The sequence below is a fragment of the Bos indicus x Bos taurus genome, chromosome 27, assembly GCF_003369695.1.
Source record: "Bos indicus x Bos taurus breed Angus x Brahman F1 hybrid chromosome 27, Bos_hybrid_MaternalHap_v2.0, whole genome shotgun sequence".
Taxonomy (NCBI): Eukaryota; Metazoa; Chordata; class Mammalia; order Artiodactyla; family Bovidae; genus Bos; species Bos indicus x Bos taurus.
The window spans coordinates 34,112,680-34,139,586 of NC_040102.1; the positions used below are offsets into that span (position 1 = coordinate 34,112,680).

The 26,907-nt window shown below is 37.9% G+C and overlaps 1 protein-coding gene and 1 non-coding gene across 2 annotated transcripts in view; one reads left to right on the plus strand and one right to left on the minus strand.

The window, feature by feature from the left end:
* Window positions 1-26,907, minus strand: part of ADAM2 (ADAM metallopeptidase domain 2) — a 102,697-nt gene that overhangs the window by 48,659 nt on the left and 27,131 nt on the right. The window contains exons 7-10 of the mRNA XM_027530038.1: window positions 23,977-24,033; window positions 10,600-10,671; window positions 9,997-10,163; window positions 8,682-8,763 (exon numbers count right to left, since the gene is read on the minus strand). Of these exons, the coding sequence (XP_027385839.1) occupies window positions 8,682-8,763; window positions 9,997-10,163; window positions 10,600-10,671; window positions 23,977-24,033 (378 nt within the window). The remainder of the gene's footprint in view (window positions 1-8,681; window positions 8,764-9,996; window positions 10,164-10,599; window positions 10,672-23,976; window positions 24,034-26,907) is intronic.
* Window positions 1,434-1,540, plus strand: LOC113885099. Its single transcript, XR_003509140.1, has one exon. It is a non-coding gene; the product is annotated as a U6 spliceosomal RNA (small nuclear RNA).

Genomic DNA, 26,907 nt, shown 5'->3' on the forward strand with positions numbered 1-26,907 from the left:
GATGAAAGTGAAAGAGGAGAGTGAAAAAGTTGGCTTAAAGCTCAACATTCAGAAAATGAAGATCATGGCATCTGGTCCCATCACTTCATGGCAGATAGATGGGGAAACAGTGAAAACAGTGAGAAACTTTATTTTCTTGGGCTCCAAAATCACTGCAGATGTGACTGCAGCCATGAAATTAAAAGACACTTACTGCTTGGAAGGAAAGTTATGACCAACCTAGACAGCATATTAAGAAGAATAGTTTGCCAACAAAAGTCCATTTAGTCAAAGCTAGTTTTCCCAGTAGTCATGTATGGTTGTGAGAGTTGGACCATAAAGAAATTTGAGAGCTGAAGAATTGATGCTTTTTTTAAATATAAATTTATTTATTTTAATTAGAAGCTAATTGATTTACAATATTGTATTGGTTTTGCCATACATCAACATGAATCCACCACAGGTATACATGTGTTCCCCATTCTGAGCTCCCCCTCTCTCCTCCCTCCCTGTACCATCCTTCTGGGTCATCCCAGTGCACCAGCCTCAAGCATCCAGTATCATGCATTGAACCTGGACTGGCGATTCATTTCATATATGATATTATACATGTTTCAATGCCATTCTCCCAAATCATCCCACCCTCTCCCTCTCCCACAGAGTCCAAAAGACTGTTCTATATATCTGTGTCTCTTTTGCTGTCTCGCATACAGGGTTATCTTTACCATCTTTCTAAATTCCATATATATGCGTTAGTATACTGTATTGGTGTTTTTCTTTCTGGCTTACTTCGCTCTGTATAATAAGCTCCAGTTTCATCCACCTCATTAGAACTGATTCAGATGTATTCTTGTTAATGGCTGAGTAATACTCCATTGTGTATATGTACCACAGCTTTCTTATCCATTCATCTGCTGATGGACATCTGGGTTGCTTCCATGTCCTGGCTATTATAAACAGCACTGTGATGAACATTGGGGTACACGTGTCTCTTTCAATTCTGGTTTCCTTGGTGTGTATGATGCTTTTGAACTGTGTTGTTGGAGTAACTGTTGAGAGGCCATTGGACAGTAAGGGGATCTAACCAGTTAATCCTACAGTAAATCAGTCCTGAATATTCATCAGGAGGGCTGATATTGAAGCTGAAACTCCAATACTTCGGCCATCTGATGTGAAGAACTGACTCAATGGAAAATATCCTGATGCTGGGAAAGGTTAAAGACAGGAGGAGAAGGGGGCAACAGAGGATGAGATAGTTGGATGGCATCATTGACTTGATGGACATGAGTTTGAGCAAGTTCTGGGAGCTGGTGATGGACAGGGATGCCTGGCATGCTGCAGTCCATGGGGTCACAAAGAGTTGGACATGACTGAGCAACTGAACTGAATAATGAATGAAAATAAGAATACTGACCTTCCACAGTTTTTTAAACTTTATTTTAAAAATAAAATAAGTGCTCGCTTCGGCAGCACATATACTAAAATTGGAACGATACAGAGAAGATTAGCATGGCCCCTGCGCAAGGATGACACGCAAATTCGTGAAGCGTTCCATATTTTTGCACAAAGACAGAAATATTGATCAATGGAATAAAATAGAAAGCCCAGAGATAAATCCACGCACATATGGACACCTTATCTTCGACAAAGGAGGCAAGAATATACAATGGATTAAAGACAATCTCTTTAACAAGTGGTGCTGGGAAATCTGGTCAACCACTTGTAAAAGAATGAAACTGGACCACTTTCTAACACCATACACAAAAATAAACTCAAAATGGATTAAAGATCTAAACGTAAGACCAGAAACTATAAAACTCCTAGAGGAGAACATAGGCAAAACACTCTCCGACATACATCACAGCAGGATCCTCTATGACCCACCTCCCAGAATATTGGAAATAAAAGCCAAAATAAACAAATGGGACCTAATTAACCTTAAAAGCTTCTGCACATCAAAGGAAACTATTAGCAAGGTGAAAAGACAGCCTTCAGAATGGGAGAAAATAATAGCAAATGAAGCAACCGACAAACAACTAATCTCAAAAATATACAAGCAACTCCTACAGCTCAACTCCAGAAAAGTAAACGACCCAATCAAAAAATGGGCCAAAGAACTAAATAGACATTTCTCCAAAAAAGACATACAGATGGCTAACAAACACATGAAAAGATGCTCAACATCACTCATTATCAGAGAAATGCAAATCAAAACCACTATGAGGTACCATTTCACACCAGTCAGAATGGCTGTGATCCAAAAGTCTACAAATAATAAATGCTGGAGAGGGTGTGGAGAAAAGGGAACCCTCTTACACTGTTGGTGGGAATGCAAACTAGTACAGCCACTATGGAGAACAGTGTGGAGATTCCTTAAAAAACTGGAAATAGAACTGCCTTATGATCCAGCAATCCCACTGCTGGGCATACACACTGAGAAAACCAGAAGGGAAAGAGACACGTGTACCCCAATGTTCATCGCAGCACTGTTTATAATAGCCAAGACATGGAAGCAACCTAGATGTCCATCAGCAGATGAATGGATAAGAAAGCTGTGGTACATATACACAATGGAGTATTACTCAGCCATTAAAAAGAATACATTTGAATCAGTTCTAATGAGGTGGATGAAACTGGAGCCTATTATACAGAGTGAAGTAAGCCAGAATGAAAAACATAAATACAGTATACTAACACATATATATGGAATTTAGAAAGATGGTAACAATAACCCGGTGTACGAGACAGCAAAAGAGACACTGATGTATAGAACAGTCTTATGGACTCTGTGGGAGAGGGAGAGGGTGGGAAGATTTGGGAGAATGGCAATGAAACATGTAAAATATCATGTAGGAAACGAGTTGCCAGTCCAGGTTCGATGCATGATGCTGGATGCTTGGGGCTGGTGCACTGGGACGGCCCAGAGGGATGGTATGGGGAGGGAGGAGGGAGGAGGGTTCGGGATGGGGAACACATGTATACCTGTGGCGGATTCATTTTGATATTTGGCAAAACTAATACAATTATGTAAAGTTTAAAAATAAAATAAAATTAGAGAAAAAACAAAAAAAAAAATAAAATAAGGGAGAGAGGGAGAGAGGGACAGGGGATAGGAGGAGAGAAGGGGACGAGGAATGATTGATGCTGTGGGGAAGAAAATGAAGGATTCTGCTAAATTTCAAAGATATAAATAATAGGATATTATAAAAATACAATAATAAGACACTTTTATTAGCATAGTTTTCAGACTTTCTAGGTTTCAGGATAATGTAGAAAATGCCTGTAATCTCTCACTCAGTATATCTTTACAATTGTTTCTTTTTCTCTTGTTCCCCATTAGCATTTATAGCTCAGTAAGAGGGAAATAACAACATCCAAACCATCTCACTTTAGTTATTTGTGTGTGTGTGTGTTAGTCATTCAGTGATGTCTGACTCTTTAGGATCCCATGGACTGTGGCCCACGAGGCTCCTCTGTCCATGGGATTCTCCAGGCAAGAACACTGGGGTGGGTTGCTGTTCCCTTCTCCAAGTTATTTGTAAAACTTGGAGAAGTAATAAAATAAAAAATCCCAGTATGCAATACTCTTTTATTCTTTATCTTCTGATTTGTGCATATGTTCTGGTCTCTCCTTTCCTTGTACGATAGAGTCAAAGACATGGTTTCACATTTGAGATGACATTTCGTTATATTTCCTTTCTGACAATTTTACTTCTATTAGTCAGCTTGTGTTGCCCTCAGAAACATTATAGACTGAGTATCTTCCTAAAGTTGCTCAAGATGCCAGTGGGTTTAGTTTCTTGTAAGGTCTCTCTCCTGGTTTCTGGAGGGCTGTCCCCTTCTATTCCCACAAAGACACCAATCCTATTGGATTAGGTGCCCAGGCTTATGACCTCCTTTAACCTTAGTTACCCCTTAAAGGCCCCTTCTCCAAATACAGCTGCATTGGGGGTTAGGGTTTCAGTATATGAATTTTAGGGGGACACAGGCTATAACAGAGTAGTATGGAAACCCTGAAACCTGTACAGACTGGAGTATGAGACTTTTCTAAAGGATACTGTTATGATTAATTCTATTGTAAAATAAACAGAAATAAAGTCATGGAAAAATAAAAATTATATTTAGCATTACACAGATATATAGAACAGTCTTTTGGACTCTGTGGGAGAGGGAGAGGGTGGGATGATTTGGGAGAATGGCATTGAAACATGTATAATATCATATAAGAAACAAATCACCAGTCTAGGTTCAAGGCAGGATACAGGATGCTTGGGGCTGGTGCACTGGGATGACCCAGAGGGATGGTATGGGGAGGGAGGTGCGAGGGGGGTTCAGGATTGGAAACATGTGTACACCTGTGGCAGATTCATGTTGATGTATGGCAAAACCAATACAATATTGTAAAGTAAAAAAAAAAAAGAAAATAAAATAAATTAAATTAAAAAAATACTTATTAGAAAAGATTTACAACTAAGCAGACTTGTTTCTTTTAGTGAGTAATATCTGCTTAGGGCAATAGTTTTCAGATAAGAATAGCATCTGGGTAATATTCCATTGTGTGTATGTACCACAACTTTCCTATCAATTTATCTGCCAATGGACATCTAGGTTGCTTCCGATCCTAGCTATTATTAATAGTGCTGCAATGAATATTGGGGTACATGTGTCTTTTTCAGTTCTGGTTTCCTTAGGGTATATGCCCAGTAGTGGGACTGGGGTGGATGGACTTGGGTTCTATTATACAGAATGAAATAAGTCAGAAAGAGAAAGACAAATACCATATATTAACACATATATATGGAATCTAGAAAGATGGTACTGACGATCCTACGTGCAGAGCAGCAAAGGAGACACAGACATAAAGAACAGATTTTTGGACTCAGTGGGAGAAGGAGAGGGTGGGATGACTTGAGAGAATAGCTTTGAAATATATACATTACCATATGTAAGATAGATAACCAGTGTGAGTTTGACTGGAGGAGAAGGGGATGAGAGAGGATGAGATGGTTGGATGGCATTACCGACTTGATGGACATGAGTTTGAGCAAGCTCTGGGAGTTGGTGTTGGACAGGGAAGCCTGGCGTGCTACAGTCCATGGGATTGCAAAGAGTCGGACATGAGTGAGCGAATAAACTGAACTGAACTGTGAGTTTGATGTATGAAGCAGGACACCCAAAGCTGGTGCTCTGTGACAACCTGGACGGATAGGGTGGGGAGGGAGGTGGATGGGGGTTCAGGAGGGAGGGAACACAAGTATACCTATGGCTACCAGTCCATTCTAAAGGAGATCAGCCCTGGGTGTTCTTTGGAAGGAATGATACTAAAGCTGAAACTCCAATACTTTGGCCACCTCATGTGAAGAGTTGACTCATTGGAAAAGACTCTGATGCTGGGAGGGATTGGGGGCAGGAGGAGAAGGGGAAGACAGAGGATGAGATGGCTGGATGGCATCACTGACTCGATGGACGTGAGTCTGAGTGAACTCCGGGAGTTGGTGATGGACAGGGAGGCCTGGTGTGCTGCAATTCATGGGGTCACAAAGAGTCGGACATGACTGAGCGACTGAAATGAACTGAACTCAACTGAATGCTTATTGATGTATGGCAGAACTAACACAATATTGTAAAGTAACTATCCTTCAGCTAAAATATTAAAAAAAGAACAGCATCTGACATCTGTTATAGCCTTGTTTGTGGCTTCTTTTGCCCAATATACATGTTTTGAGACTCAACAATGGTAAATATAACAATACTTCTTTTTATTGCTTATAGTATATGAAGCATTATATGAAGCAATAAAAAACATGTTTATCAATTTCATGGATAACCAATATTAAGATGTCAGTCTCCCTCAAATCGACCTAAAGATTCAATTCAAAACCAGTGTCCAAGCAGTTTTTCTTGAAATTGACAAGCTGATTTTAAAAGAGAAAGTCAGCAAACCTAGAAACGCTAAATCAGTCTGAAGAGGCAGTAGTAGGGTTCACACTATCATTTTTTATAATTTGCCATAAAACTACAGCAAGTTTTATTTATATTGAGACAAGGAGGTGTTGGAGAAAGGAAAGACATAAAGCGGTCTATCTATCTATCATCTATTCATCATCTCTATCATGCACATATCTTTTAATGTTTAAGTATACATTTATACTTAAGTACTAACCATTGTATTAATCAGACTTCTTTTGAGAAATGAAACCAATAGCATATATATAATAATGAATATCATATATGAAGAGGTTTATAATAAGGAATTGGTTCAGACAAATATAAAGACTGGCAATCCAAAACTTCAGAGTGAGCTGGAAGCCTGGAGACACAGGAGATCTGATGGCACAGGTGGAGCCTGAAGGCACTCTGCTGATGAATTTCTTCTTGCTTGAAGGGGATGGTCTTTTTGTTCTATTCAGGCCTTCAACTGATTGGATGAGGCCAACCCACATTGTGGAGGGCAAGGTGCTTTACTCAGATTTCACTGATTTAAATATTAATCTAATCAAACCTCTCCAAAGTGACATAAAATTAAACACCACAAAAATTTCTCAAACTAGAGGTTGAGGTTCCAAATGTAACTTTCCTTTCACCTTTCCACTTCCCCTCTGCCTCCAAGGCCAGGTGCACCACTTCCCTCTACCTAGTTTTTAAAGAAAAGTCTTAAGCATAATCATAGATGTTTCCATCATTCATGGTATGTATCTAGTAAGTTAGCAAGCCCTATATGTTCTGCTTTCGTGATATATACCAGATAAAAATTACTTCTCGCGTATCCAAGAATAAGACACTAGCTAATATCTCAGATGACCATTATATCTACTACTGTGGGCAGGAATCCCTTATAAGAAATGGAGTAGCCATCAGAGTCAACAAAAGAGTCAGAAATGCAGTACTTGGATGCAATCTCAAAAATGACAGAATGATCTCTGTTCGTTTCCAAGGCAAACCATTCAATATCACAGTAATCCAAGTCTATGCCCAGACCAGTAACGCTGAAGAAGCTGAAGTTGAACAGTTCTATGAAGACCTACAAGACCTTCTAGAACTAGGGACCGGAATGCAAAAGTAGGAAGTCAAGAAACACCTGGTAACAGGCAAATTTGGCCTTGGAGTACAGAATGAAGCAGGGCAAAGGCTAATAGAGTTCTGCCAAGAGAACACATTGGTCATAGCAAACACCCTCTTCCAACAACACAAGAGAAGACTCTACACATGGACATCACCAGATGGTCGACACTGAAATCAGACTGATTATATTCTTGGCAGCCAAAGATGGAGAAGCTCTATACAGTCGGCAAAAACAAGACCAGGAGCTGACTGTGGCTCAGATCATGAACTCGTTATTGCCAAATTCAGACTGAAATTGAAGAAAGTGGAGAAAACCACTAGACCATTCAGTTCAGTTCAGCCGCTCAGTCATGTGTGACTCTTTGCGACCCCGTAAAACACAGCACGCTAGGCCTCCCTGTCCATCACCAACTCCCAGAGTTCACTCATACTCACGTCCATTGAGTCAGTGATGCCATCCAGCTATCTCATCCTCTGTCGTCCCCTTCTCCTCCTGCCCCCAATCCCTCCCAGCATCAGAGTCTTTTCCAATGAGTCAACTCTTCGCATGAGGTGCCCAAAGTACTGGAGTTTCAGCTTTAGCATCTTTCCCTCCAAAGAAATCCCAGGGCTGATCTCCTTCAGAATGGACTGGTTGGATCTCCTTGCAGTCCAAGGGACTCTCAAGAGTCTTCTCCAACACCACAGTTCAAAAGCATCAATTCTTCAGAGCTCAGCTTTCTTCACAGTCCAACTCTCACATCCATACATGACCACTGGAAAAACCATAGCCTTGACTAGACGAACCTTTGTTGGCAAAGTAATGTCTCTGCTTTTGAATATGCTATCTAGGTTGGTCATAACTTTTCTTCCAAGGAGTAAGTGTCTTTTAATTTCATGGCTGCAATCACCATCTGCAGTGATTTTTGAGCCCCCAAAAATAAAGTCTGACACTGTTTCCACTGTTTCCCCATCTATTTCCCATGAAGTGATAGGGCCAGATGCCATGATCTTCATTTTCTGAATGTTGAGCTTTAAGCCAACTTTTTCCACTCTCCTCTTTCACCTTCATCAACAGGCTTTTTAGTTCCTCTTCACTTTCTGCCATAAGGGTGGTGTCATCTGCATATCTGAGGTTATTGATATTTCTCCCGGCAATCTTGATTCCAGCTTGTGCTTCATCCAGTCCAGTCTTTCTCATGATGTACTCTGCATATAAGTTAAATAAGTAGGGTGACAATATACAGCCTTGACGTACTCCTTTTCCTATTTGGAACCAGTCTGTTGTTCCATGTCCAGTTCTAACTGTTGCTTCCTGACCTGCATACAGGTTTCTTAAGAGGCAGGTCAGGTGGTCTGGTATTCCCATCTCTTTCAGAATTTTCCACAGTTTGTTGTGATCCACACAGTCAAAGGCCTTGGCATAGTCAATAAAGCAGAAATAGAAGTTTTTCTGGAACTCTCTTGCTTTTTCAATGATCCAATGGATGTTGGCAATTTGATCTCTGGTTCTTCTGCCTTTTCTAAAACCAGCTTGAACATCTGGAAGTTCATGGTTCATGTTTACTTAGCCATAATAAACTACAGAAAGTTAATTGCATATTAATCTAAATAGCATCTCATTTATACATCTTAGCCAAGTAAACTAAATCATACCATACCAGAGCAACACCTCCTCCATAGTGTTTATCACACATCCTCCCTTGAAAGGTTGCACCAATATAATTTGATTTTTCTCTGTAACTTAAGTTTAAAAAAGCATAATCATATAACTTTGCTAAATTAAGCACAATTATAATTAAATTTAACTAGTACTTTCTTGTTTTGCATACTCAAATAACAATTTCAGATATTTCCACTTAACAACACTAGGATAAGAAAGCATAGAAATGGATGATATGTGTCTGCTTATTTTTAAAATAGTAATATAGATTAAAAATAATAAAAAGTGAATTATTATATGAATTTTTAGACAGCAATGAAGATTCTTTTTTATATAATTTTTTCAAAATTTACTGATTCTTAAAAAGTAAATATAATAAAAATAAATAAAATTCCTTAAAACTAGAAAGCTAAGACATTTCAGTTGACAATTGGGCAGAGTAAGCTTCTGGGTTGAAATCCCTCCTTAATCTGATATAATTAGCCTGGTCTAACCATGCAGAGGTATGTGTATTTGTGGAAGAAAAATAATATAAAAGGTTAAAATTTTATAATTTTATATATGATTTTTACATAATATGATAATATATAATACATATGGGTCCTGAATATTGATAAGAGAAAAACAAAGAGATTATTAAATAGAAATGGAGGCTTGTATTTTTTAAAATGTGGTTGATTGTGAATATAGTACATTAGAGATATTGAAATGTACAATAATGTTTCCACGTCATTATTTGCTTTTGTTCTATAGAAACAAAGCATAAAAAGAAGGCTACATCTCTAAATTCATAGAATACATTTCTTCAAAGAGATATTGCTAATATTTTACATTTAGTTAAGTGTTAGTTACTCAGTTGTGTCCGACTCTTTGTGACCCCATGGACTGTAGCCCACCAGGTTCCTCTGCCAATGGTATTTTCCAGGCAAAAATACTGAAGTGAGTTGCCATTTCCTACTCCAGAGGATCTTCCCAACACCAGGACTGAACTCACATCTCTTGAGTCTCCTGCATTGGCAGGCAGGTTCTTTACCCCTAGTGTCACCAGTTAGGCACATTTAATGATGTTATATACTCAGTGTAAGAAGACATACTTTAATAAGATTGAAGCAGGTTTTAACTATCAGCCAATATATAGAGTAATCGATATTCGTAATTCTGCTATAAAACTTATGTTGTGAAAAATACTATTCACAGGATATTGTATGTAAAGAAATGACAAGATATTTTTTCCTTAATGGCTTGTCAGAAATTAGGTCAAATTACAGATGCTTTCTAATGTGTAATATTTAGTAATGACAAGATATACTTACACAAGTAAAAACGCCATATCATGTGGACGTAGGACAAGATAAGATCGTTTCCATTTTACAAATCTGTGTAATAATTCATTAGCATCTCCAGTTACTGGAATTTTATTTTCATCTATCCAAAGCTCTAATGAAGATAGAATTACTGTAATATTAAGTGAAGTAAAAATCTAAAATAGGAGACATAAAGAAAATATGTTTAAACTATATGGCTTAAATAGATTTGGGAATTTATCTGCAAAAATAAACACTATACAAGACATACACATTAAAAATATAAACTGCAAATCTGGATTGCATCTTATAAATTATATTAGTGAGTAATAAATATCACAAATAAAACAAGTAATAAGGAACATTTTGATATGCTTGTACTTAATTAAGCCAGGCCAATGTCACGCACGTGCTTTACCTAATTTGATCCTTACAAAACTCTAAGTAGGTATTTATAATTATTAATTACTGCAATTAAAGGGTTATAAAACTTAAAGTGGTTATATATTTGCCCTCTTTCACACAACATGTGTAGTCAGGCAGGGTGATTAAAAAAAAAACACTCTGAAAACTGTTTAGGTAACACAGGCAAATGCATAAGTAAACACTTACAGCATTGGTCAATCCAGTCAACTGGAAAATCTTTTGAATGACAACAGTCGTATCAGCACCCATATGATTATACTGAAAAAGATAATTTGCATTTTAGATCTAAATATATATATATATTTTATTGCTTCCTATCTAATAATGCTTATTATACTTAAATTGTCAAAGTTAAGAAATTTTTTAAAATTACCAATTTATTAGTTTTTAAACATTATCTATTATTATAGACAGCATGATATACATTAAGTGTGAAAATGAAAAACAAAAAAAAGACACTACAAACTTTCACAAAAAGAAGAAAACTTTCTAAATTCACTTATGAGGCCATTTCATGGGAAATAAATGGGGAAACAGTCAGACTTTATTTTTTTGGGCTCCAAAATCACTGCAGATGGTGATTGCAGCCATGAAATTAAAAGATGCTTACTCCTTGGAAGGAAAGTTATGACCAACCTAGATAGCATATTGAAAAGCAGAGACATTACTTTGCCAACAAAAGTACATCTAGTCAAGGCTATGGTTTTTCCTGTGGTCATGTATGGATGTGAGAGTTGGACTGTGAAGAAAGTTGAGTGCCAAAGAATTGATGCTTTTGAACTGTGGTGTTGGAGAAGACTCTTGAGAGTCCCTTGGACTGCAAGGAGATCCAACCAGTCCATCCTAAGGGAGATCAGTCCTGGGTGTTCATTGGAAGGACTGATGCTAAAGCTAAAACTCTAATACTTTGGCCACCTCATGTGTAGAGTTGACTCATTGGAAAAGACCCTGATGCTGGGAGGGATTGACAGCAGGAGGAGAAGGGGATGACAGAGGATGAGATGGCTGGATGGCATCACCAACTCGATGGACATGAGTTTGAGTGAACTCCGAGAGCTGGTGATGGACAGGGAGGCCTGGTGGGCTGGATTCATGGGGTCTCAAAGAGTCGGACACGACTGAGCAACTGAACTGAACTGAAACATTATCTATTATTATAGATAGCATGATATATATTAAGTGTGAAAACGAAAAACAAAAAAGACACTACAAGCTTTCACAAAAAGAAGAAAACTTTCTAAACTCACTTATGAGGCCAGCATTATCCTAATATCAAAACCACTTAAAAATAGCATGAATAAAAGAAAATTATAGGCCAAATTCTTAATGAATATAGGTGGAAAAATTCTCAAGAGAATATTGGCAACATGAATTCAACAACACACTGAAAGGATCATATACCATGATCCAGTGAGATTTATTCCAGGGATCCAAGAATGGTTTAATCTCTCTGAATCAATCAGTGTGATACACCCCATTAACAAAATGAAGAATAAAAAAATCATATGATCATCTCAATAGATGCAGAAAAAAACATTTAATAAATTTCAATCTGCTTTCAGGATAAAAACTCACCAAAGTGAATATAGAGAGAATACACCACAACATAATAAAGGCCATGATCAACATCACACTCAGCAGTGTAAAGTTGGAAACTTTCCCAATAAGACCAGGAACAAGAGAAGGATACCTGTAGTTGCCACTTTTATCTAACATAGTACTGGAAGTCTCAGTCAGAGCAATTAGGCAAGGAAAACAACTACAAGGTATTCAAATTGGGAAAGAAAGAAGTGACACTGTCACTATTTGCAGGTGACATAAATAGAAAACCCTAAAATGAAAGTGTTAGTTGCTCAGTTGTGTCCAACTCTTTTGGACTGTAGCCCACCAGGCTCCTGTCTATAAAATTCTCCATGCAAGAATGCTGGATTGGGTAGCCATTCCCTTCTCCAGGGGTTCTTTCCAACCCAGGGATTAAAGCTGGGTTTCCTGCATTGCAGGCAGATTCTTTACCATCTGAGGCACCAGGGAAGCCCATCAGAAAACTGTTGGAACTAGAAAGAAATTCACTAAAGCTGCAAGATACAAAACCAATATACAAAAATCGGTTATATTATCTCTCGACAATAATAAGCTATCAGAAAGCAAAACTAAGAAAACAATGCCATTTACAACAGCATCAGAAGAATAAAATACCTAGGAATAAATTTAACCAAGGAAATGAAAGATCTTTTCACTGAAAACTATATAAAGACATTGATTAAAGAAACTGAAGAAGGGAGAGAGCAAGGTGGTGGAGGAGTAGGAGGACCTGGAGTACATCTCTCCCCACAGATACATTAGGAATACACCTTCAGACACAGAAGTACATGCAGGACACCAGCTGAGAGTGGACAGGAGTACCTGACCAGTGGAAAAGAATTTATAGAACCACGCAAAACTCGGTAGGACGAAGGAACTAGGGAGAAAGATAGGAGTGTTAGTAGGGCTGGACCTGCCCTCAGTGGGTGGGGAAAGTGAAGCAGGGGTCCAATCCCAACATCGGGGCAATTGTCTGAGTCAGAAGAGAAACATTTAAGGCTGAGAGTGAAACATCTGAACTGTGGCACCTAAATGGAATGAGAATCAGACAGTCCTTGCTGCAGCCATACATACTTGGGACAGGGATGTAGGTTCCCTAGAAGGCGCAGTGGCTGGGAACTTGAGTTTAAGGATTGTGGAGCAATCCCAGGGTGAGGGCTGCTGTTGACTGTGGAGAGACGGATCAAGGGGATATGAGAGAGGAGACTGTGGTGGGAAAATCCTGTGGAGGAAAGCCACGTGGAAGCAAGGCAATACGGGAGTCACGTGGAGGGGTGGAGCCATCGCCATACCCTCTCTCTCCACACACGCCTGCATTAGCAGCTGAACAATAGAAAGGCTGGCCCTCAAACACCTGACACACTGCACTACAGAGTAGGACCCCACCCAGGGTGCCCCTTTAAGTGACTGATGTGCAAGACCACACAGTAGGACCCCAGCCAGGGGCGTGGGCCCTCTATGTGCCTAATGGGTCAAGCAACAGAGAAGGACCCCGGGCAAGTGCCTGAACAGGCAGAGATGCAGAGAAAAACTGGCTATAGAGGCCTTCTGATCGCCAGCTACAAGAAACTTGAAGAAAGACTCTGATAGGGCCATAACTCCTGTGGCGGAGGCAGTCTGTGCCCCTGCACACTTGGCACCTAGGGTCCCTGCAAGCCAAGCAGCTGCACCACCTTCATGATCAACCCTCCCTGGGACAAAGCCGCCACAGGCATAAAAAGTCTTGTGTCTATGCACGCAGGGTCGCTTTGGGCGTGTTCAACTCTTTGTGACCTTGTGGACTGTGGCCTGACAGGCTTCTCTGCCAGGGCAGTTCTCCAGGCAAGAATACTGGAGTGTATTGGCCAATACTGGTTGCCATACCCTTCTAGAGCACTATATTTCATGCTGTCCTGGCTGCCAACTCCCCTGAGTCCCTGGTGCTGCCAGAGCCCCTGCAACCCAAGCAGCTGTACCACGTCCACACCTGGCCCTCACTGGGGGACACCCAAGTCCTCCAGGGCAGCCTCAGAAGCAAAGCCCAGTGGACTAGCCACATGCAGAGATGGAAAGAAAACCACAATTGAAACCCAGGGACAGTGTGGCTAAGGAAGAAGACCCAAACCCCTCCCACCAGCTGTACAAGCTGCACATTAAATCCGCATGATCAACTAGGCAGACTCTGTGTCTATGGAACATATATAAAAGGGCATTGAGAGCTCCCACAAAGGAAAACACACTAGTTCTGACAGCTGTGGATATTGGAGGCAAGAACACACAGGAGTAGGAGCAGATTAGAATCTGAGCTGCCCCCACAGCAGGTCCAGAGACCAGCACAGTGTTGGAGGGCATCCTAGGGAGGTGATGCAGACTGTGACTCCCAGCGAGGGAAAGGACGCTGACAGCAGTGACTCAAGAAAAACATTTATTATTCTTGTGTTTTGACTTGTTCTGTAGATTCATTTGGATTTTTAAATATTTTTTTCTTTATTTTTATTTTTTTCCCCTCCGTTCCCCCCAAAAAAACCCTGATGTGCAGTTTTCAATTTTTTTGGCACTATGAAATCTAATTAAGCTTTTGAGCTTTTTTTCTCTTTTCTCAGTCACACTTTTTTTTTTTATTGTTGTTATAAACCCTTGCCTCTATGTTGTGCTTTTGCAGTTCTATGGAGTTTTCCTTTTATTTTTCTTTTCTTTCTTCTTCCTTTTATTTTTCTCCTTTTTAACTTTTAATTTCTTTAAAACCTATTATTCTTTTTCTACATTTATACCTTTGTTTGCTTTCCTACTGTTCTCTTCCCCTTGCAGTTAATCTTTAATGTATATAAATCTTCTTTATCTACCTCTATTTACCTTTGCATATCTATTCTTTCTTTCTTTCCTTCCTTTCTACTAAACATATTTATTAGCTTTGTTTTCATTGCTTTATTCCCCACCTGGCACATTGCTTTAGTTTTGTCTTCCAGTTTATGCTTTAGCTAGTTTTATTCTTAACTGGTAGATATAATTTTTGGTTTTGTTCACTGGGTCAATCTACTGTACTTTATTTTTGTTGAACTGTTTTGAATTTGCTTATGGGTGCATAGGTATATATTTTGTTATTTTAATTATTCTTTGCCTGATTTTGTAACTACCATTTGTCTGAGGTTCATCTTTGGTTTCTTGTTTTTGGGTATTTGTTTTAAACTCACTTAATGCCATAACAAACCACTTGTGGAATCTTCATTCCTGACCAGAGATCAAGCCCTGAACCTTTGAAGTGGGAGCACTGACTTCAAGACCCTAGACTACCATAGAACTCACCCTAGGGAGTATCAAATAGTGGGAACTCACACAAAGGAAACCACTGGAACACAAGACCCAGCATTACTCAACGAGCATTAGCATTTGTTTTTAAACAACAAACAAAACAAAACAAAAATACAAACCTAATCATCAGCAGATAGGATTGCCAACTCACTCAACCTTACCAATCAGAGGGAAAAAAAAAAAAAAAAAACTCAGCACAAAACTTGATCCAAACTTAGGAGGGCAGAAACCAAAAGGAAAAAAGAACTCAACCTTGAAGCCTGGGAAGATGAGACCTCAAACACAAGAAGATAAAAAATAAAAATAATGGAAAGTAAAGAAATACTACACAAATGAAGGAACAAACTAGAAACACAGAAGTCCAAATAAATGAAGAGGAAATAGGCAAGCTACCTGAAAAAGAATTCAGAATACTGATAGTAAAGATGATCAAAACCCTTGAAAACAGAATGGGGAAAATGCAAGAATCCATTAACAAAGACCTAGAAGAATTAAAAAATAAACACACAAACAACACAATGACTGAAATTAAAAATACTCTAGAAGGAACCAAGAGCAGAATATTTGAAGCTGAAGAATAAATCAGTGGGCTGGAAGATAAAATGGTGGAAATAACTTCTGAAGAGCAGAATAAAGTAAAAAGAATGAAAAGAACTGAGGATAGTCTCAGAGACCCCTGGGATGATATCAAATTTACCAACATTTGAATTATAGAGGTCCCAGAAAAAGAAGAGAAAAAGAAAGAGTATGAGAAAAGATTTGAAGAGATTATAGTTGAAAATTTCCCCAAACAAGGAAAAGGAAATAGTCAACCAAGTTCAAAGAGGTGCAAAGAGTCCCATACAGGATAAACCCAAGGAGAAACACATCAAGCACATACTAATCAAACTTATAAAGACTAAAGACAAAGGAAATATATTAAAAGCAGCAAGGGAAAAGCAACAGTAGCATACAAGGGAAACCTCATAGGTTTAACATCTGATCTTTCAGCAGAAATTCTGCAGGCCAGGAGGGAATGGCAGGATATTTTTAAAGCACTGAAAGGGAAAAATCTACAATCAAGATTACTGTAACTGGCAAGGATCTCATTCAAAATTGTTGGACAGATAAAAAGTTTTTCAGACAAGCAAAAGTTAAGAGAATTCAGTATGACCAAGGCTTTAGAACAAATGTTAAAGGGACTTATATAGTCAAGAAATACAAGAGAAGAAAAAGATATACAAATGAAAACAGTTAGGAAAATGGCAATAGGAACATATATATGAAAATTACTTTAAATGTAAACAGATGAAATGCTCCAACCAAAAGACACAGACTGGCTGAATGGACACAAGAACAAGACCCAAATATATGCTGTCTACAAGAAACTCACTTTAGATCTAAAGACACATATAGACTGAAAGTGAGAGGATGGAAGAATATATTGCATGCAAATGGGAAGCAAAAGAAAGCTGGAGTAGCAATCCCCATATCAGACAAAATAGACCTTAAAATAAGTTTACAAGAGATAAGGAAAGACACTACATAATGATCAAGGGATCAATCCAAGAGGAAGACATAACAATTGTAAATATCTATACACCCAACAGATGGTGATTGCAGCCATGAAATTAAAAGATGCTTACTCCTTGGAAGGAAAGTTATGACCAACCTAGGTAGCATATTGAAAAGCAGGGACATTACTTTGCCAACAAAGGTCCATCTAGTCAAGGCTATGGTTTTTCCAGTGGTCATGTATGGATGTGAGAGTTTGACTATGAAGAAAGCTGAGCGCTGAAGAATAGATGCTTTTAAACTGTGGTGTTGGAAAAGACTCTTGAGAGTCCCTTGGACTCAAGGGGAACCAACCAGTCCATTCTGAAGGAGATCAGTCCTGGGTGTTCTTTGGAAGGAATGATGCTAAAGCTGAAACTCCAGTACTTTGGCCACCTCATGTGAAGAGTTGACTCCTTGGAAAAGACTGTGATGCTTGGAGGGATTGGGGGCAGGAGGAGAAGGGGATGACAGAGGATGAGATGGCTGGATGGCATCACCGACTCAATGGACATGAGTTTGAGTGAATTCCAGGAGTTGGTGATAGACAGGAAGGCCTGGTGTGCTGCGATTCATGGGGTCGCAAAGAGTCAGACACGACTGAGTGACTGAACTGAACTGAACTGAACTGATGCACCCAACACAGGAGCACCTCAGTACCTCAGACAAACACTAACAGACATAAAAGGAGAAATTGACAGTAACACAATAACAGTAGGAGACTTTAACAGCCCACTCATACCAATGGACAGAGCATCAAAACAAAAAATTAATAAGGAAACACAAGTCTTAAATGATACATTAGATGAGATGGATCTCATTGATATCTTCTGGGCATTCCATCCAATGCAGAAGAATACACATTCTTCTCAAGTGCATGTGGAACATTCTTCAGGATAGACCACATCTTGGGTCACAAATCAAACCTCAGTAAATTTAAGAAAATTGAAATTATGTCAAGAATTTTCTCCAACCACAACATTATGAGACTAGATATCAATTACAGGAAAAAAACTGTAAAAACACAAACACTTGGAGATTAAATAATATGTATCTACAAAACAACTTGTTACTGAAAAAATCAAAAGGGAAATAAAATTTCTAGAAAAAAATGACAATGAAAGCATGACAACTCAAAACCTATGGGATGCAGCAAAAGTAGTTCTAAGAGGGAAGTTTACAGCAATACAATCCTACCTCAAGAAACAAGAAAAAGCATCGAATAGACAACCTAACTTTATGCCTAAAACAACTGGAAAAAGAACAAACAAATCCCCAAATTAGTAGAAGGAAATAAATCATAAAGATCAGAGCAGAAATAAACATAAAAGAAATGCAAGAATAGTAAAGATTAACAAAGCTAAAAGCTGGTTCTTTGAGAAGATATACAAAATTGACAAACCTTTAGCCAGACTCATCACAAAAAGAAGAAAGAGGAAGCAAATCAACAAAATTAGAAATGAAAAAGGAGAGGTTACAACAGACAATGCAGAAATACAAAGGATTATAAGAGACTATTATGAACAATTATATGGCAATAAAATGGATAACCTGGAAGAAATTCTTAGAAAAGATCAATCTTCCAATACTGAACCAGAAAGATACATAAATTATGAACAACCCATTACAAGCACTGAAATTGAAGCTGTGATCAAAAATCTCCCCCAAAACAAAAGCCCAGGACCAGATGGCTTCACAGGAGAATTCTACCAAACATTTAGAGAAGAGCTAGTGCCTATCCTTCTAAAACTCTTTCAAAAAATTGCAGAGGAAGGAACACTTCCAAACTCATTCTACAAGGCCACCATCAGCCTGATACCAAAACCAAAGACAACACAGAGAAAGAAAACTACAGGCCAATATCACTGATGAACATAGATGAAAAACTCCTCAACAAAATTTTAGCAAACAGAATTCAGCAACACATCAAAAAGCTCATATACCATGATCAAACTGGGTTTATTCCAGGGATGCAACGGTTCTTCAATATACAGAGATCAATCAATGTGATACACCATATTAACAAAGTGAAAGATAAAAACCATATGATCATCTCAATAGATGCAGAAAAAGCCTTTGACAAAATTCAGTACCCATTTATGACTAAAACTCTTCAAAAAATGGGCATAGAAAGAACCTACCTCAACATAGTGAAGACAATATGTGATAAGCCTACAGCAAACATTATTCTCAATGGTGAAAAATGGAAAGCATTCCCTCTAAGATCAAGAACAATACAAGGGTGTCCACTTTCACCACTATTATTCAACATAGTTCTGGAAGTCCTAGCTATAGCAATCAGAGAAGAAAAAGAAATAAAAGGAATCCAGATCAGGAAAGAAGAAATAAAGCTCTCACTGTTTGCAGATGACATGATACTATACATAGAAAACCCTAAAGATAGTATCAGAAAACTACTAGAGCTAATCAGTGAATTTAGCAAAGTTTTAGGATACAAAATCAATGCACAGAAATCACTTGCATTTCTATATACTAACAACAAAAAATCAGAAAGAGAAATTAAGCAATCAATTCCATTCACCATTGGAACAAAATAATTAAACATCTAGGAATAAACTTACCTAAGGAGACAAAAGAACTGTACACATAAAATTATAAGACACTAATGAAAGAAGTCAAAGATGAAATAAACAGATGGAGAGATATTCCATGTTCCAGAGTTTGAAGAATCAATATTGTGAAAATGACTATACTACCAAACACAATCTACAGATTCAGTGTGATTCCTATCAAATTACCAATGGCACTTTTCACAGAACTAGAACAAAAAATTTCATGGAAACACAAAAGACCCTGAATAGCCAAAGCGTCTTGAGAAAGAAGAATGGAGCTGGAGGAATCAACCTTCCTGACTTCAGATTATACTACAAAGTTACAGTCATCAAGACAGTATGGCACTAGCACATAAAAAGAAATATAGACCAATGAAACAAGATAGAAAGCCCAGATATATACCCATGTACCTATGGGTACCTTATTTTTGACAAAGGAGGCAAGAATATGCAATGGGGCTAAGACAGCCTCTTCGATAAATGGTGCTGGGAAAACTGGACAGCAACATGTAAAAGAATGAAACACCATACAGAAAGATAAACTCAAAATTGATTAAAGACCTAAATGTAAGACCAGAAACTATAAAACTCTTAGAGGAAAATATAGGCAGAATACTCGATGATACAAATCAAAGCAAGATCCTCTATGACCCACCCGCTAGAGTAATGGAAATAAAAATAAAAGTAAACAAGTGAGGCCTGATTAAACTTAAAAACTTTTGCACAGTAAAGGAAACTGTAAGCAAGGTGAAAAGACAACCCTCAGAAAGGGAGAGAATAATGGGGAATGAAACAACTGACAAAGGATTAATTTCCAAAATACACAAGCAGCTCATACAACTCAATACCAGAAAAACAAAGAACCTAATCAAAGTGTGGGAAAAAGGCTGAAACAGAGTCAGACACAACTAAAGTGGCTTAGCACACACACACAGGCACACAACCAATAATCAGCCATGAAATTAAAAGATGTTTGCTCCTTGGAAGGGAAGCTATGACAAACCTATGACAAGCCTAAACAGCATATTCAAAGGCAGAGATATCATTTTGCTGACACAGGTCCATATAGTCAAAACTGTGGTTTTTCCAATAGTCATGTACAGATGTGAGATTGGACCATAAAGAAGGCTGAGTACTGAAGAATGGATACTTTTGAATTTTGGTGAGGAAGAAAAGTCAGTCAATACATGTCAACACCGAAGTACATCATTTGTTAGAAATATATATGACAAAGATTTTGAAGCAGCCTTTGTAAAATGATGAAAACAAATAATTAAAAATATTCTTCATGGAAGTGAAATCAGCAAAAGGGAGAACCAGAAAACACCAAGCCTTTGTTTTTCTCTGGAAATATCAAAAGACAATCAGAAAATGGTTGATATGATAACCCCATTGGAGCCTCTGGAAAACCTATGGAAAATATCCAAAGATCTACAGCAGCCAAGCCAATGTCCAACCAAGAAAAACCCACCTTGAAAATGACAGGAAATCGTGTGGCATTTACTCTCCTATGCCCTACTTCCTCCCCAGCTTGGCATTATTTAGTCTGGAGGAAAGGCCCATCTGTTCCCCAATTTCCTCTCTTATACCAGGTGGAGCAGAGAAGACCTTATTTGCAATTTTCTACCTATCTGGAAGGTGTCCAAATGATTGTTTTCTGTGTCACCTAATCCAGTTTTTAGGTAGCAAAAAGGGGTCGTCAATGCTTGTTAAAACTTCAAGGTTATGACAGACCCACAGATACTTGGAACAAGAGATTACAGGTGGAAATATACAGATAGAAAGCCCTGAAAAGATGCTGGGGTGAGATCTTTTGGAACCTGAGATATTGAAAAGCAGCCATGTATATAGTGAATCCCACAGGCCAAGGCAAGACATATGGTCAGAGAGACCTGAGAACATCTTAAACTTTCACCACATGGACTAAGAGGTAACCCAGCTAATCAGTGAAGGCTACCCTGACATACAGCCAGTCCCCAAAAATGGTTTAAAAGGTGGTTATTTTTTTAAAATGCTGAATTTTCAATAAAAATCACAAGATACCTTAGTCAATTTGGCCTACTATAACAAAAACACCATAAAACTTGGTTTCAAACAACAGCCATTTGTTTCTCACAGTTCTGAAGGCTGGAAAGTTTAAAGGTTAAGTCTCCAGCCACAGACATCAATTCTGTGTTGATGAGAACGTGCTGTGTCCTCACATGGTAGAAGAGGTGTCCTTTCTTTTATAAGGGCACTAATCCCGTTCATGAGGGCTCCACCTTCATGACCTAAGCCATTCCCAAAGGCTCCACTGCCAAATAACATCACTATGTGCATGTTCTTGCTTCTTGCTCAGTTGCTTCAGTCATGTCAGACTCTTTGTAACTCTATGGACTGTAGCCCACCAGGCTCCTCTGTCCATGGGATTCTCCAGGCAAGAATACTGGAGTGGGCTGCCATGCCCTTCTCCAGGATATCTTCCCCACCCAGGGATAGAACCCATGTCTCCTGCAGCTTCTGCACTGCAGGCAAATTCTTTACTGCTGAGCCCCTGGGGAAGCCCCACCATCATTATTCATCAGTATACATGTGAACAGAAAAGAAACATTCAGTCTATATTATAAGGCAAACTAGCAAACAACAACAAAAGCATAGCTCAAGGGAATGAAATAAATTGGCAGAAACCAGTCCTGAGAACTTGGAGACTTACTAGACAAAGTCCCTAAAACGACTGTCTAAAATATGCTCAAAGAGCTAAAGGAGATGGACATGTACACACAGCTTTATTTTGAATGGATAAACAACAGAGGATTACTGTACAGCACAGAGAACTCTGCTCAATGTCATGTGGCAGCCTGGATGGGAGGGGAGCTTGGGGTAGAATGGATACATGTGCATGTATGACTGAGTCAATCTGCTGCACCTGAAACTATCACAATATTGTTAATTGCTTATACTCCAAAATAAAATAAAAAGTTTTTTAAAAAGCTAAAGGATAAAAAGAATGAAGTGAAGTCAGGAAAATGATGTATGAATAAAATGAGAATGGCAACAAAGATATAGAACTATAAAAGAAATCAAAAAGAATTCTGGCATTGAAAATGCAATAACTGAATTAAAAGTTGAGTAGATGGATTCAACAGCAGATTTAAAGGAGCACAAGAAAGAATCAGTAAACTTGAGAATAGGATAATTTAAATTGTTGAGTCTGAGAACCAAAAAGAAAATAGAAAGGGGGGAACATGTGGGATACCATATGTAGTACAATATACAAATAAAGAGAATCCCAGAAAAAGAAGAGAAATTATCTAAATAATGGCCAAAAGCTTGTTAAATTTGATGAAACACATGAACCCACAAATCCTGGAAGCTTAACAAATTCTAAGAAGGATAGAGCCAAAGGGACTCACACCAAGACACATTATAATCAAATTATCTAAAGCTAAAAACAAAGAGAATACTAATATTGAAGACAATAAGAAAAAAGCAACTAACCATGTAAAAGGGATGATAATAAGATTACTAGCCAATTTCTTAGCAAAAACTGCAGGGCCAGAAGACAATGAGATGCTATATTTAAAGTACTGAATGCAAAATGGAAAAGGCACCTTGGAAGACAGCTTGGCAACTTCTCACACACACAAAACACCAAACAAACAAACAAAAAGACTGTTATCATATGATGTAGCAATCATGCTGCAGGATATTTACCCAAAGGAGATAAAATATGTCCATGAAAAAACGTGTGCAGGGATATTTGCAGCAGCTTGATTCATAACTGCCAGAATGTGGAAGCAACTGAGATGCCCTTTAGAAGGTGAATGGATAAACAAACTGTGGTATATACAGACAATACAATGTTATTAAGTTCTAAAAAAGAAATTAGCTCTAAATCCATGATAAGGCACGTGGTAAAGTTAAATGCATGTTACCAAGGTAAACAAGACAATCTGTCATGGCTACAGACCTCACATTTCAACTATGTGACATTCTCAAAAAGGCAAAATTATCGAGATAGTAAAAAGATCAAAGGTTACTAGATGTTACGAGTATGCTGCTACTGCTGCTACTAAATCACTTCAGTCGTGTCTGACTCTGTGCGACCCCATAGACGGGAGCCCACCAGGCTCCCCCATCCCTGGAATTCTCCAGGCAAGAACACTGGAGTGGGTTGCCATTTCCTTCTCCAGTGCATGAAAGTGAAAAGTGACCGTGAAGTAGCTCAGTTGTGTCCGACTCTGAGCGACTCCATGGACTCCTCCATTCATGGGATGAATCCCAGGCACCTCTGTCCATGGGATTCTCCAGGCAAGAGTACTGGAGTGGGTTGCCATTTCCTTCTCTGGTTATGAGTATGAGAATGATGAATAAAAATTACTCAGAAACTATTCTGTATGTAACAGATGTTTTCATTTATGTTAATTATATAAAATGAAAAATAAACTAATAGAGATATGATTTTCTATTTACTACTGATACCAGAAATTTAAATTCATTAAAGCAGAAATTATTATTATCTTGTGTTAAAAATTTATTCCAACATTTTTTATAACCTCCCATTGCTAATATAAATTAACATGAGACAAATAAATGAAGGTATACTTACCAAATCTTTTTCAACTACAATATGCATTTCTATATACTGAGAGAAGTCTGGAAGAGGCTAAAAAAATCACAAACAGGTAAAAATTGAAGAATTATTTAAATATTTTAAGTAATATCACTACTTCACAAATTCAATGTTAGAAATTCAATTTTATATATGAAAATAGTCACTTTCAGACTATTGTCTTTGTTGCCTCTTTTGCATCTGTTCAATCAATTAATTTACTCAGAAAATAATCAGCTAATTTACTCAGAAAATAACTTTACCTTCCATTGGTATAGGGCTACTCACTTGATTCTCTGCTCTGAAGGACATCTTCCCTTGATCACCATTATATGTGAATTTGCATTAGTTTAATGATTTCATCATACATTATTATGTGTTATGATTTTATTTGTGACCTTGAAAGAGTAAGGGCACCTCTCTGTTTGGAGGGGTGGACTTTCATCTGAAGATAAAGCTAATCCTTGTATAAATGACCTCAGAAAAATGTGAGCAACAGAGAAACAAAATGACTGAGTTTCTTAAACTGTGTCATAGATGTCTCAGGATGTGGAATCTGGTTACAGTGTCATCACAGACCATGGTGGTTAACTTCAGCACAAATGTGAGGCCCAATGGGCTTATGATCTGTCTGATTTACACCCTGCCAATTTCTAGGGACAAAGTAATGCTTGTTTTAACTACCATTAGTAAAATATTACTTGTTTCCATCATTATTTTTATATGAATTTAACCTAGGAGGAATATACTAAGGAAAACTTATGAGACAGTCTTTGTGGACACTCCAAGATTGTAGTGTATTTAACTCAAAATAGTTACTAATACCATCAACAAGCAATGGACAAATACATAGAAGCAGAAAAGAGAATCAAATTTCAAAAATTGAGAAAACATTTATTATGCTTAAAGTCTGCATTTTTTTTTCTTCTTACACTGATATTTAATTCCTTGAAAGTTCAAAACTATCACATTCTACTTAAACCATTTTCCTTAACATAAAGAGGAGCGATAAAGAGGGAATAACTAATCTGGGACTTAGCAAAGATGAGAAAAGTGAAGACTATAGTAATTTAAAGGGAAAAAGTTAATAAGGTCATTAAAACAAATTCAGGGCTGCATGATTATTCATTTTTTCCACCTTTAAAAATTCTTTTAAAGCCTTGAAGACTTGTTTTTTTTTTTTTTCCAAAACAATGCAAATGAAATCCCCTTACAGTCTAACCGATTTATTATAATTTCCATCCAAAGGTAAGCACCAAATGTTTCATGATAGTTTTGCTTATAGGACTCCATCCTGTCATTTAGGATGAAACAAGGAAAAGACACTACTTTACTGGAGGATAAACACAAGCATTTATATTAATGTGTTAGGGTTATATTAATGATTTGAAGGATTCAAAGTCATTTCTTTGTTTTAATCAATGTAAGTTGCTACTGATGCTGCTGCTTGGTTGCTAAGTCGTGTCTGACTCTTTTGTGACCCCATGCTGCAGCCTGCCAGGCTCCTCTGTCCTCTGTCCATGGGACTTCCCAGGCAAGAATACAGGAATGGGTTGCCATCTCCTTCTCCAGGGGACTTTCCTGACTGAGGGTTCGAACTGTGTCTCCTGCATCACTTGGATTGGCAGGCGGGTTCTTTACTGTTGCATCACCTGGGAAGCCCAGCATGAGGGTTAGCTGACTCACATTTCCTGAAGCAATCCTTATTTATTTTCATCTTTGGGATAAGGACTGATGATATTTAGTTGATAATAATTTATTCATTTATTTTCTGGACAATAAACTTTCAAGAGAAAAGATACATTGTCTATTTTAGAAACACAATTAGAAATTTAAGACAAAAGTGCATAAAATAATGCCAAGAAATGTGTGCATTGGAAAGGTGGGCAGGTGCTAAGATTTCAGAAGACCTCAAAAGCTATTTTATTTAGTAAAAGAAAGTAGTCAATAAAGAAAACCAATTTCTTGGATATGTGTTACATGAGGTTGATACCAATTACCTGAAAATTTGCTTTGGTAAAGTAAACACTAAAGAATTGGATCTAGGGAAGAAGACTAGAGAACACTGCTAAGTAATCCAATTGCAATATATTTGGACTAAAGAGTTAAAATTAGAGGATGCCAAAGATCACTGGTAAGAATATTCAGGGAGTGAGAAGGGCATGAAGATGTTGATAGATGACAGACAATACAGATAGAAAAACATGTAAGTAGGTAGATAGATAATGTGTGTGTTTGTGTATTTTGTTTAGCTTGGGCAATTATCATGTGCTACATAAGCTCAATAACTAAGAAAAAATGGAATGAGAGTGGGAGATCTATAAATTACTGTAGATAAAGCCATGAAAAAATATACAAGATAATATATAAGACAAACAAAAACCTGAGACTTAACACAGGAAATACTGGAGAAGGAAATGGCAACCCACTCCACTGTTCTTGCCTGGAAAATCCCATGGATGGAGGAGCCTGGCAGGCTATGGTTACTGGGGTCGCAAAAAGTTGGACACGACTGAGCAACTGAGCACAACACAGGAAATATCATTATCTAGAATATGAATGTATAAAGAAAAGAGAGAGAAGGTGATACATAGAGAGAGGCAGGAGAATTTTATCAGAGAGTAAAGTGAGTTGAAAATTCTGGGGAGTTTTTATGTTATTTCACCATTAACATTATACTCCATGGTAGTGGACTGAAACAACACGGAATCAACACAATCTCAGCTTTCATTTTTGGGAAATGAAAATAAGTGAATGCTAACATTTATTTGGAAATTGACAGCATCAAGAATAGCCAAACAATCTTGAAAAACAACACTACTGAAGGATGTACGCTTACTAATTTCAGAACTTATTTCAAAAATATCGCAGTAAATAAAAAGTGACTCTGGCATAGGAATAGACATAAAGATCAATGGAATATTATTG